The sequence below is a fragment of the Erythrolamprus reginae genome, chromosome 1 (genome assembly GCF_031021105.1).
Source record: "Erythrolamprus reginae isolate rEryReg1 chromosome 1, rEryReg1.hap1, whole genome shotgun sequence".
NCBI lineage: Eukaryota > Metazoa > Chordata > Lepidosauria > Squamata > Dipsadidae > Erythrolamprus > Erythrolamprus reginae.
The window spans coordinates 336,272,662-336,286,513 of NC_091950.1; the positions used below are offsets into that span (position 1 = coordinate 336,272,662).

A 13,852-nucleotide genomic window follows, 5' to 3' on the forward strand; every position below is an offset into this window, starting at 1 on the left:
TCTCTTCTTATTCCCATTAACAAGGCCAATCATCAGTGATGGTATACACGTTTGCCTATTGCAGTTGCAAAATACTGTAAACAATAAAAGTAAAATTTCCCAAAATATTTAAGTGCATTGTTGTTAGCCGCCCCGAGTCTGCGGAGAGGGGCGGCATACAAATCCAATAAATAATAATAATAATAATAATAATAATAATAATAATAATAATAATAATACCAAAACAGATATTGAAAGCTAGCTGTATTCGGATGGATTTAGGATTTGCAAGCAAGGAAATGCCTTTCCAGATGTTGACAAAATATGCTAACATTTTAAATCATTACTCACGTTGAATAAGGTAGCTGTAAGCTAAAGATCAATAAATTTGAAAGGACGTCAATTGTTTCCTGCTATATATTCAGACAAAAATTGAGTTGTATTATATGTACAGTTTTGCATTTGAATGCTGCAAGGTATTTTTCCTTGGTGCTATCCTTTCAGACATATTTATTTCAAATTCACATTTCTTTTTAATATTTTACTTCCTTTCCCTGGGGGATGTCTCTTCCATTGTGGCTTGAATCATTAGACAAAAAAGCAATTGAATAAGCCTAAAAACAGAAATTATGGTTTCGAAACCTTCAAAATGTCGATATTTTGAGAGCACTACTATTTTGCCTGCATAAGCCTGATTAGGTTTAGGAGAAACCTTTGACATCCATCAAAGTTGATGACTTCTGGTTAGTCATGAACCAGAATTTGAGAAGTCCTGCATTAACCCCTAAAACTAAAGAGCTTGCAATGAAGCAAGAAAAGATACAGCGGAACCATTGGTTTTTAACTTCAATCTCCTGTTTTCTAAAATTTATCCATCGTTAATAGGACTCCAATGCAAATCTTATAAGAATTAGTTCCACAAGTCTTCCAGTGAAATATTGTTGTCCACAGTAATATTTCTCAATGTATGTGATGAGAATAAAATCAATAAGCAACTTTAAGGGGAGGATTGCAAGTATAAGTGTCCAATGTTTAGATAGAGCTGAGAAACAAACTACCGCATTTTGCCGAAAATAAGACCCTGTATTTTTTGGAACCCTGAAATAGGTGTTTGGCCTTATTGTCATGTACTCAAAAGCCCAATTGGGCTTATTATCAGGGGATGTCTTATTTTGGGGAAAACAGGGTACTAGTCTACTGCTTCTTTTTGATCAACCCAAGATGCTCTGAACTCTTTAGCGTAGTCATGTTTCTTGTGTCTTTATGATAAGCCTTCCTACAAAGAGTTTGAATTAATTTGAAAATTGAATCTTGTTATACTGTGGAAAAGATTTTTTCGCCACCGTTATGTACATATTATGTACCATATAATAGTTAATTCCACCACCACTGATTTTCGCTTGAAGTTCTGCATTTGACCTTGCTCACTTTAATTCAATATAAAACATCTGCCAATGGATGTGAACAGCCTTCCAAGTAAGTAGAGTCTCAGTTATCTGACATAAAGGATGGGCTAGTAGTCGGATAGCTGAAAATGTCAGATAATCCGGACTCTACTGTATATGGCTCGCCCGCCCACTTCCCTCCTTGGCTGTCTCGCTCGCTCGCCCACTTCCCTCCTCGTCTGTCTTGCTTGCTCGCCCACTTCCCTCCTCTTCTGTCTCGCTCGCTTGCCCACTTCCCTTCTCGTCTGTCTCGCTCGCTCGCCCATTTCCCTCCTCGTCTGTCTCGCTCGCTTGCCCACTTCCCTCCACATCTGTCTCGCTCACGCGCCCACTTCCCTCCTCGTCTGTCTCGCTCGCTCTCCCACTTCCCTCCTCAGCTGTCTCGCTCTCTTGCCTACTTCCCTCATCGGCTGTCTCACTCACGTGCCCACTTCCCTCCTCGGCTGTCTCGTTTGCTCGCCCACTTCCCTCCTCGGCTGTCTCGCTCACTTGCCCACTTCCATCCTCGGCTGTCTCGCTCACTTGCCCACTTCCCTCCTTGGCTGTCTCACTCGCTCTCGCACTTCCCTCCTCAGCTGTCTCGTTTGCTCACCCACTTCCCTCCTCAGCTGTCTCGCTCTCTTGCCCACTTCCCTCCTCGGCTGTCTCGCTCACGTGCCCACTTCCCTCCTCGGCTGCCTCGCTCACGTGCCCACTTCCCTCCTCGGCTGTCTCGTTTGCTCGCCCACTTCCCTCCTCAGCTGTCTCGTTTGCTCGCCCACTTCCCTCCTCGGCTGTCTCGCTCACTTGCCCCCTTCCCTCCTCGGCTGTCTCACTCGCTCTCCCACTTCCCTCCTCTGCTGTCTCGCTCACGCGCCCACTTCCCTCCTTGACTGTCTTGCTCGCTTGCCCGCTTCCCTCCTTGGCTGTCTTGCTCGCTTGCCCGCTTCCCTCCTTGGCTGTCTCGCTCACTTGCCCGCTTCCCTCCTTGGCTGTCTCGCTTGCTTGCCCGCTTCCCTCCTTGGCTGTCTAGCTCCCTTGCCCGCTTCCCTCCTTGGCTGTCTCGCTCCCTTGCCCGCTTCCCTCCTTGGCTGTCTCGCTCGCTTGCCTGCTTCCCTCCTTGGCTGTCTCGCTCGCTTGCCCGCTTCCCTCCTTGGCTGTCTCGCTTGCTTGCCCGCTTCCCTCCTTGGCTGTCTCGCTCCCTTGCCCGCTTCCCTTCTTGGTTGTCTCGCTCCTTTGCCCGCTTCCCTCCTCGGCTTCCCTCCTTACCCGCTTCCCTCCTTGGCTTTCTCGCTTGCTTGCCCGCTTCCCTCCTTGGCTTTCTCGCTCGCTTGCCCGCTTCCCTCCTTGGCTGTCTTGCTTGCTCACCTGCTTCACTCCTCAGCTGTCTTGCTTGGTTACCCACTTTGCTCCTCCCAGCTTACTTCCCCGTTGGGGCTGTCATGTTTGGGGGCGTGTCTGGGAGGGCGTGGAAATGCCTACAGCCCCACCCCCAAACAGCTGCAACATCAGATAATCCGGAATGTCGGATTATTGATGGATAGATAACCAAGACTCTACTGTATCTTGTAAATTATCTAGACAAACCCCTCATTTGCAGATGGAACCTTGCAGCGGCACCAATAAAAACACATTCTTATTGCCACATTTTCATTTTATAGAATATATCCACTCTATAGATCCATGATGGCAAATGTATGGCATGTGTGCTGGAAGTGGCATGCAGAGCCATTTATCCAGGCACACTAGCCGTTGCCCATGCTCTTCTCGGTTTGGGCGTGCACATTTGTGTTGGCCAGCTGGGCATTAGGTAAAATAAATTCATATGACTCTTTTTATGTCTATGATTATTAGAGAGAAGTTATTTTATCTTATATAGCTTGTATCGTCTATATTAGAAATATATTCTACAGTTTGCTGTTTAATAGCTTTAAAAGCAGATAGGACAAATACATGCTGAATGAGTATATTTATTGATTAAAATAATGCCTCAGTTTTAGTAGTGTATTAAGATATATTTCTCATTTGTAAAGCATGGTCATTCTGGTAGGCCATTAACGTTTGTTTTATTCATTTGCAATCACTTAAGTTGATATTTTTAAAAAGGCAGCATAATATGCGGTTAAACTAATTGGATGTTTTGTTAATTTTGAGGGGGTTTATGCTGCTGATGTGTTCTAAGATGGGATTTGTGGTTCTGTTTTTCACAGACTGATTCAATAATTAATATCATAAAATGGAAAAAGAGAGCAACAAGTATCAGCCAACTGGGCTTTTTATTTGAAGGTACTCATGTTGTAAATTGCATTATCACCTTCTATAAGGAAAACACACTGCTGGAATGAATGTGGTGAAGTTCCCTTTCAAAAGATTTACCCACTGAAATATTTAGGAAGAAGTAGCTGCTTCTGCTGCATGAATCCCAGCGACCGATTAGGTCCCACAGAGTGGGCCTTCTCCGGGTCCCGTCAACTAAACAATGTCGGTTGGCAGGCCCCAGAGGAAGAGCCTTCTCTGTGGCGGCCCCGACTCTCTGGAACCAGCTCCCCCCAGAGATTAGAACTGCCCCTACCCTCCTTGCCTTTCACAAACTCCTTAAAACCCACCTTTGTCGTCAGGCATGAGGGAACTGAGATATCTCCCCCGGGCCTATATAATTTATGTATGGTATGTTTGTAGGTATGTCTGCTTAAAAATGGTTTTTTTTTTAACTATTTTAAATTTTAAATTGTAAATTATTAGATTTGTCAGGAACTGTTTTTATTGTATTGTGAGCCGCCCCAAGTCTACGGAGAGGGGAGCATACAAATCTAATAAATAAGTAAGTAAGTAAGTAAGTAAGTAAGTAAGTAAGTAAGTAAGTAAGTAAGTAAGTAAGTAAGTAAGTAAGTAAGTAAGTAAGTAAGTAAGTAAGTAAGTAAGTAAGTAGCTGATTTACAGAATAGGTGCTTACCATCCCAGTAATGGGCAGAAAAATGTCAAAAAACGAAGCAAGAGAGGTGGGCCATTAAAAAATGGACAGCTTTTTCCACTCTGTCTATCTTTTGGGCTTTGGTTTCCCTTTCAGGAAGCCAGCTGCAAATCAAGTCACGATAAAGTTTAGACAGTTGCAGCCCATATCTAGTGAATCTGGGTAGCAAGCTTGGATCAGTGAAGGTACTTGCAGTACAGATTTTGTTACTTAATTATCTTAATGGTTTAGATGTGTGCCAGTGATCCAGAGATTCAGTGAGATCCTCACTGAAATAATTTATCCAGAAAGCAATTCCTCATACTTTCTCCTTTCTACTTTCTTCTCTTTAGTTTTTCTGTAGGAGTCTGATTTTGTTATACAAGCAACCCTCATTTAGGGGACCACAATTCAGATCACCAACTTGGACATTAAGTGAAGTGGTCCTTAAGTGAAATGGAAACTCGGCTCTCCTTTGCTTTATAGAGCTGCAAAGGTCATAAATATGAGGACTGGTTGTAACCTTTTTCATTACCGCAGTCTCTACATGAGGATTACTTATATATAAGGGGAAATCAGGGATGGGCTTCAAAAATTTTAGCAAGGGATTCTCTGCCTGGTTGCTGGGTGGGCATGGCCATAGTGGTGTGGCCTGGTCAGCCTCCTGCAACACTACTTTCCTTGAGCCTCCAAGAGGACGAAAACAGCCTCCCCGTCCGCTGGAGGACAGAAACAGTCCGTTCCTGAAATTCCAGGAGGCCTGTTTTTCACCCTTCATGAGCCTCCGTACACACCCTGCACTTACCTGCATCCAAAACAGGCCGCGTGGGGGACTCCTGGAAGGGGCAGAATAGGGCAGTCAGGGCCAGCCAGGACTGGGATTTTGGGGTTCTCCAAACTGCACAAAATCTTAGCTAGGTGTTCTTCTGAACTCCTGTGAACCCCCAGAAGCCCATCCCTGATTGAAATGTAATTGTCCCAAAGGTGCTTTGGGACATAAGATCCTTAGTCATTCTGGAAAAGTGACCTATACTTTAGCAATAACAATACAGTTAGACTTATATACCGCTTTACAGCCTGTTCTAAGCAGTTTTCAGAGTCAGCATATTGCCCCCAACAATCTGGATCCTCATTTTACCCACCTCGGAACGATGAGAGAGGCGGCATACAAATCTAATGAATGAATGAATGAATGAATGAATGAATGAATGAATGAATGAATGAATGAATGAATGAATGGAAGGCTGAGTCAACCTTGAGCCGGTGATGAGATTTGAACTGCCAAATTTCAGGCAGCCGGCAGTCAGCAGAAGTAGCCTGCAGTACTGCACTCAACCACTGCATCACTTTGCACACGCAAATGGCAATTGCAGGAAACGGGACTTCCCTTACACCTTCCTGACAAGGGACAGTGAAGAGAGAAATTCTCTGGAGTAAAATTGGTGGTTTCTGCACACATAATGGCTCTTCCCCAAAGACGGGCTACAAAAATAGTAGAAGGTCTTAAGCATCAAACTTATCAGGAAAGACTTAATGAACTCAATCTGTATAGTCTGGAGGACAGAAAGGAAAGGGGGGGAGATGATCGGAACATTTCATTATCCTCATTTTACCGACCTTGAAAGGATGGAAGGCTGAGTCAACTTTGAGCCTGGTGATTGCCACCAGATCTTGTATCCACATGAATCCGTTTACAACTGGGACCGGTTTCTTCCCTTCCCTCTCTTCTTTAGTACAAACTCTTGATTACTACAAAAACAAAATTGAATAGGTTTGGGCTGATTGATTTGATCTCGATTTGAAAATGGGTACATACAAACATGCTTTTATGTTCATAGACTTGCCTTTTTCTCTTCTACTTTAGGATACATCAATGGTTCATTCCCTCTTTAATAGAAAGAATTTAAAAACTAAGAATTAACTTTCTATCAGCCAATATAAGGCTTCTTTATTGCCACAAACTATTGTATTATTGTATGTCATTCCAATTATTTTTTTAATGAAATTTGCTCTGTGGGCATATATTTATTCTCAAATCGGATAAGATGATCTTCCCTAGAGTCTTCTAAATTGCTTTTGGTATTTTTATCTAAAACTGATGAAGCACTCAGAGGAAGGCTTTTTGAAAAATCTTAAATTATATTTGTGGATTTTGACAATTTCATTATCTTCTTAAATCTTCTCCAGGCTCAGACATGTTGGCCTTTACTTTTGAGTTAATACATGCCATGTATAGGTTGGATAAAAACAAGATTTGAAATACATGGCGTTGTTCATGCTGTTAATGTTTTCTTTGGTCTCTGAACATTTTGTTGGTACTGTACAAGGAAGTAAACAAAGAGAATTAAGTGTTGTGTGTATTGTGTTTATATACACACATGCACATGCATGCATGTGTGAAAGGCTGGAAATTTCTAAGGACACTGCCACCTGCTTTCCCTTTTCTTTGGGAGTAATCAGAAATTTAATTGTTCAAAATTTGTTCTGGTACCAAAAATGCTTATCATTAAAAATGCAAGGTTTTTTAAAAAATTGACCGATTTATTAAATTTATAACTGCCTAGCTGTGAATTGTGGGCCATTATCGGAGACAATGACATCAGGGTATCCATGTATATAGTGTTCTCTCCTCCTATTTTTCTATGTAACTAGAAAATAGATTGGTCTTAGGGAGAGAAATTGTTCCAAGGTTAACCAGTCAGTTTTTATTTATTATTAATTTATTCAATTTCTGTAGTTGCCTAACTCAACCAAGTGACTGTGGGTAGTTTATAATCCTAAAATTATAAAACAATTAAAACAGTAAAAACCATCCAGAAAAGGTTTTTCACTCAGTCTTTGATCTGTTCCACTGATGATTAACAATGCAACTGATAAAGAATAAGTCAATCTTCAAGATGCTGCACATTCTTGATGTACTTCCTAAGGATCTACTGTTCTTTTCTTCTTTTAGGGAATGTTGTCGGTTTTTTGGAGACAACGGCTTGACACTGAAGGCATTTTTTACCAAGGCAGCACCTTTTGGTGTTCTCTGGACACTCACGAACTACCTGTACTTACATGCAATAAAAAAAATAAACACTACGGATGTTTCCGTATTGTTCTGCTGCAACAAAGCTTTCGTGTTCTTGCTTTCGTGGATTGTTCTCAGGGACAGATTCATGGGAGTGAGGGTAAGTGGTTAATCAACTATCTTTTTGCTACCATCACCAATATTGGTACTAGTACACAACTTTTGCTCAAACATTTATAGCAGAGTAGTACATATTTTAATTAATTTAATTTTATGCATTAAAAACTGTTTTTATGTTATACTTTAAACTTGTTCTTAAAATATATCTATAAATTGAAAAAAAAATTCACAAAAACGGGGGGGGCAGGTTTTTATGAGCAAAATAAAAATATAAGCATTAATTGTTTTCATTTCAATTTTCAATTCATTGTGTGCAGAAATGTTCAAACTAGTTTCCCAGTGAAAAAGGTGTTCAAAAAGACCAAATTTAAGTACCTAAATAAAACCATTTTCGGTCCGGGTCAAATAGACCCGGGGACAGTACAAGTATATAGTCTTTTCGAACAGAACAGCAGGGTTTTAAATAGGGAGCCCTTTTTGGGAAAGAGCCAATCAGAATTTTCCTGCTCTACTTCCTTGTCCAACTGGAGTGAAAACTTCCCAGCTTCTCAAGACATAACACTTTTATATTTGTTTTGCTGTGTTGCATGCAAGTACATAACAGCAGTCACATCACAGTAATGCATTGCACATCTTGACATCACTTGTCCTCTCACAGACTTTAGGGTATATTAATGTAAAAAAGTTCTTTCAATTGAAGAGTACATTACTGTTCCAAGAGCTATAATTCTTTATCTGCCAAGTTACAGCAATAGTGAGAAGAAGCTCCTTCAAATATGGCAAACAAGGCAATAAGGAGAACATTTGGACCTTAATGTCTCACTTACTATTTAAAATATTTACCAACATTTGTACAAAGATTTTTGTAATAAAGAACAAAGTGAGTTCACATTTACTTTGATCTGTTTGACTTAGAAGGCAAAAAGGAAAACTATTTGTCTTAAAAAAGTAATGTTACTTAATTTGTAAATTCAGGAAGTATAAGGATTTTTCTTGCCAGGTACTACTTACATTAGGGGGTTCAAAGTCAAATAGTTACAAATGTTGCAGATTTTTTGTGGTCCTATTGTGATCGATACTGCACAAAGAGACTGCAAGATAGAGGGTTTTTTCTACGAGTTTGGGAGACAATGAGATTAGCCAACTTGTCTGCAAATACAGCAAAGAAGTCTCAAGGACAAAAGTTCACAAAGCCTCACTTTCTAATGGCTTTTAAAAACAGGCTCATTAACTATTTCTAAGCTATTAGACACCTTCAGAATTACAAGTTTGAAAATGTGTGAATCTGCCTTTAATCCTGAATAAAATAAAATTTAATTATAAGTTAAAGAATTTAAAGAATTTGAAATAAATAGCAAAAAGTTAAATAAGAATTTGACCCTAGAAAATTATAAATGGACAAAAATTGGAATGCTTAAAATTTTGCAGTAGGAATTTGGAATTACCGTAATTATAAAGAACAAACAACTTCCCATGGGAAATAGATTCTGTTTTCATTTTTACATGACACAGCAAAGCAATTGTTAGCAATTTCTTGATTTTAAAAACCGAATACAAACTTTAAAAATTGTAAAATGTTGCAAAACATGATAACAATGAAAATACTGAAGAAATCTTTTGCAAAATATAGTAAAAAATTATCAACAATATATGTAATGTGTGCTTCTATAGATACCCAGAAACTGTTACAGACAAAATGACAAGTGCAGAACAAATTTTATCTGACAAAATAAAGATAGTATTGGATTTACAAATGACAGAGTAAGAGAGATTATATTTTGCTCAATCTAAAAACAAACCAGCGGACTTTTTAAAATTTAAAATAAATGACAAACCAAGAGATTTACCTGGATATTTTTCCTATTGGATGTACAAAAGGGTCTTGTTAAGCCCTTGAAGAATTCTGTGTAATTGGGCAAAGAAATAATGATGAGAAATCAAATCCTAGATTACTATTTGAATGAACTATAGACTACAGTATATCTATTAGAAGTAAAAAGAAGGAATATAAAATTGGCTTATTTGATCAAGGTTAAAACAAGATATGTTTTTATTTCTGGAAACTCTTTATGAACTTTCTGAAAAGGTGATGCTTTATCGATTTGTCTATGGATAAGGGATGAGATATGGCATAAGATAAATGTTTATAACCTTAGAGGAAATGAATCGCTACATTTCAGTGAAATCAGTATATTCAACATATTGTTTTGTATCATCTTTTCTACAATCCTACTCTAGGTACCCTTTCTGAGGGTTCAGAGCTTCAAACATATAGATCTGATAATATACACAACTGTTCACAAACTAATATCTCAGTAATGGTATGTGGATATATAACTATACAATAGGACTCCTGGTAATTTTGCTTTTTGTCTTTAGTAGCCTTTGGTTTAATCTCTCCAAAAGACGCAAGATGTATCTGGAATGTACTAATTTGAGTTAGGCTTATGAAAAAATGTGCCTTCTGTGTTACCAGGGGCTAGGGGGGCTTTAGAGCCCATTAACATTTTGCTTCTGTGTATCCAAAACAGATTGTTGCTGCTATACTTGCTATTGCAGGGATAGTTATGATGACTTATGCAGATGGATTCCACAGTCATTCAGTTATTGGAATAGCACTTGTTGTGGGATCTGCGTCAACGTCAGCTCTTTACAAAGTAAGTATAGTAGTAGACTCTACAGGTTTGAATTCTGGGTATACAGCCAAACATTGCATGACCAAATGTTCTATTTTCAGTTCAGTTCATCCTCTAAGAGTCATGTTTTCACAGAGCATCTACACAACTAAAATTTTACATAGATTAGAGGTAGTTGAATCTGGTTGTTATCCCTATGGGAACTAATGTAGGCTTTCACAGCTGGTATGTGTTGGACAGTATTGGGCTTCAGGGTATACTTCCTAAACAACAGATGTCTTGATATTTCACCAGCAGTGTAGACTTTGTAGACTACTTTGCCTCTGAAAATGCCAGTCATAGTTGTTGGGGAAACTTCAAGAAATCTGTTGTATATACATTGTCACTAAACTTTGAGGCTCAACACTACCCAATCTATGGGAACTATTTAACAAAAAATTGTTCACACTGTATGTAAAACAGTGTACATGTGCAGTACATTATTTAAAAGTAATGTGTACATTATTTTAAAATGTTGTATTACAAGAATAGTCTAAGAAATGGCAGTTAGTTTCTGATGAATATAATAAATAACCTTTATATTGACTCCTGATTAGGAAACTGCACAAAAATATTACAATGCTGGAAAGTACTTCTGTCCAATATTGCACTCATCTATAGGAATTTACATAGCGATTTTAGTCCCCATTTATGTCTACTGCTATGGAATTAAAATTAAAAAGTCAATTTTTTTTTCTGGTGAGCCTTGAAAAAAGGCTTTCAATCAGTTTAACATGAAATTGCTTTGCCAAATTTACAGAAGTCTGCAGGACGTCCTGGAGACATTGTACCATATAGCCTCTCTTGAGTTTCCTTCCATCTTTGTTGGAAATGATAGAATAGATTCAGAATAGATCGTAATAGAAGTTCTGTACCTGAAAACCTCTATCTTTTTCCGAATAACAGTGTAAATAACATATCCCCGCCCCCAACGTAATCTATATTATGTAAGCATGTTTGAATTAGAAATACACTTTAGGATAAGTGTTTAAATAATTTCTTATCATGTGTGAACAATAGTTTTTGCTTTTCAAATTGCTTTTCCTGTTTTTGTTACAGGTTTTATTTAAGCTTCTCCTGGGTAGTGCTAAATATGGAGAAGCTGCCTTATTTTTGTCAGTGTTAGCTGTATTCAATATCCTTTTTGTTACTTGTATTCCTGTCATCCTTTACTTTACCAAAGTTGAATACTGGAGTTCTTTTGATGCCATTCCTTGGGGAAGCATTTGTGGATTTTCAGTCCTATTATTGAGTAAGTAAATGTTGCTTAATGACAACATCCTTGTAAACAATTACGTTGGATAGTCTTAAGAAAAAGAGACTGCAGATCATGCTTAAAACCAATTTAATCAAATCTAATTTAATCTAATCCTATGCAATTTGAGGGTTTTTTTGTTTAAAATGATACCACTACTCGTACATTGCTTCCAAAACTAAATGTAGTATATAGCCATCTTATCTAACAATCATTGTAATTTTATCCTCCATAATTTGACTAATATGGTTGTTCTAAACCTGACATTTAAAAGACTTCTGCAAGTGTGTAATCTAAAATAAAAATAAAAAGTCAGCCTGTCAGACTGATAGTACTTTGGTGAGTAAAATCTGTAATATGAGTGCAATGCGTTGTATTGATAACTATTGTATCCCTTTAAATTTGCATTTAAAAGATTTGATATTTAATAGATTATTAGATAGAATTAGACCTTAGCTTTGAGAAAATACATTTGAAGGAAAATATACTAGAATGTTTAAGGCACCTGACAGGTTGTCACCTAGAAGAAAATCGGGGCCTCTTTCCTTTTGTTCCCAGAATGTAGGACAGGGCCATGGTGGCTAATATTGTTAGGATGCTGAGTCAAAAGACCATTAAGAGTTTGAAATCCAAGGGTGATCCATGTTATAGAATGAGCTCCAATCAATTTGCATACCTCCTGCCTACTTTGTGTGAAAGGATGTGAATGCGAATAAATAAACAGGTACTACTTTGGTGGGAAAATAACATAGAAGTGAAAGGAGCCCCCTTGGGCTTCCCCTGGGCAACAGTTGTGTCACCATATAATCCTTTCAACACAGAAACGCTTTGCAGCACACGGGTGCAGTAGTAGGACATATAATGGACAAGTTGCAGGAAAGAAGATTCTCAGGGAATGCTAGAAAAAAAGTTCCTAGCAACTAATGGTTTGAAAGTAGAACAAATAATCACAACACCTCTTTGGCTATCCTCCACTGGACAGGCTGAAACTAACATTTGTCGGAATTTTTTAATGTGAATTCTTACATTGAGCAGGGGTTAGACTTAGTAATATCAAGAAAGACTTCTTTCTAATTTAGGAATATTTAATTCTAACACCATTTATTAGAGAAATTTGATTCCCATCAGCCATGTGCTCTGGTGCAATGACTTTCACAAAAACTTTCAATGACAACATAATGGTTCTCATAATGTATTCGTAAGCAAGATGGAAGTAGTTCTCCTCTAAAATTATCTATGTTAGTGGCCTTTAAAATGTAAGCAAGTGCTGTGTAGAGTGTTTCCTTTTGACTGAAATGAAACTCCCATTATTTAATATTTATGAATACTGCTTATGTAATACTATCGTGTAATTCCGTGATATTCTTCTACGCATATAAAAGGATTAAGTGCAGCAACAAGGTAGGTATACATTATAAATACATTGTAAAATAGACAAATTAATCAATTTAAAACTATTTTTACCATAAATACATGCAGTTTGACTGCTTTCTGAAGTTAATTTAATTTAAGAAGAAAGAATGTACAGGTCTGGATAAAATAAGTCCTATAGTGCATATCTGACACTGGATTCAGGTATGTTCCTTGGCATGTAATACACAGTAGTTTCAGAAATACTGTATTTTGATCTTTATGTACAAAGGTTCCTATCAATCTAAATGTGGCTGCTTAAAATAAACTGGTTAAATCTGAAAAAAACAAAAACAAATTTAGTACCAAAATAAAAGTAATTCTAAAATGGAAAATGTTATTTCTTATTTCAGCATTCAATATTATATTAAATTTTGGGATTGCTATTACATATCCTACCTTGATATCTCTCGGGATTGTACTAAGCGTACCTGTAAATGCTAGTAAGTATACTTCTTCATTAAAATCATATAGACATACATGTACAGGCTGATTAACAAATGATATATAAATCAGGATTTACATGTTTTACATGTAAAGTAGAATACATTTTATTTAAATATCCAGAGCTTTATCTTAGCAAATGCTCACTACTTTCAATTTCATAACATTACCCTTTTATAGCACTAACCTTTAAAATAAAGGTTAATTTGCCTAAAATATTGATTTCAAGATTATTTGCAGTTTTTCTATCAACCCAGTATTGAACCTTAGAGCATCAGCCATTTATTTCAGAAGACAAACAACAGGAAAAATCCATTACTGGGTTGTGGAGTATGGAAAGTGATGATTTGAAGTAGTAATTTTCTACTTCATAATGCCAAAATATTCATATTTTGTTTATGAATCAAATGCTTAGTAAAATAATTTATCTTCTTTGCCTTTGTGTGTGTCTGGCCAGTTCATATTGGCTGCTTCTGGTTACAAAATTCTTCCCTTGATAACATCTAGGCAGGGGTGGTCTACTACCCGAACTGGGGGGTGGGGAGAGACACCGTGGGGTAGCGAAAATGAGCTCCACCCCAG

General features: G+C 37.9%; 1 protein-coding gene across 3 annotated transcripts in view; it reads left to right on the top strand.

Moving 5' to 3' along the window:
• SLC35F3 (solute carrier family 35 member F3) overlaps positions 1-13,852 on the top strand; it is a 142,676-nt gene that overhangs the window by 127,509 nt on the left and 1,315 nt on the right. For all 3 annotated transcript variants that reach the window (XM_070740573.1, XM_070740563.1, XM_070740582.1), the window contains 4 exons: positions 7,307-7,526; positions 10,018-10,143; positions 11,221-11,413; positions 13,180-13,269. In XM_070740573.1, coding sequence (XP_070596674.1) covers positions 7,307-7,526; positions 10,018-10,143; positions 11,221-11,413; positions 13,180-13,269 — 629 coding nt within the window. The remainder of the gene's footprint in view (positions 1-7,306; positions 7,527-10,017; positions 10,144-11,220; positions 11,414-13,179; positions 13,270-13,852) is intronic.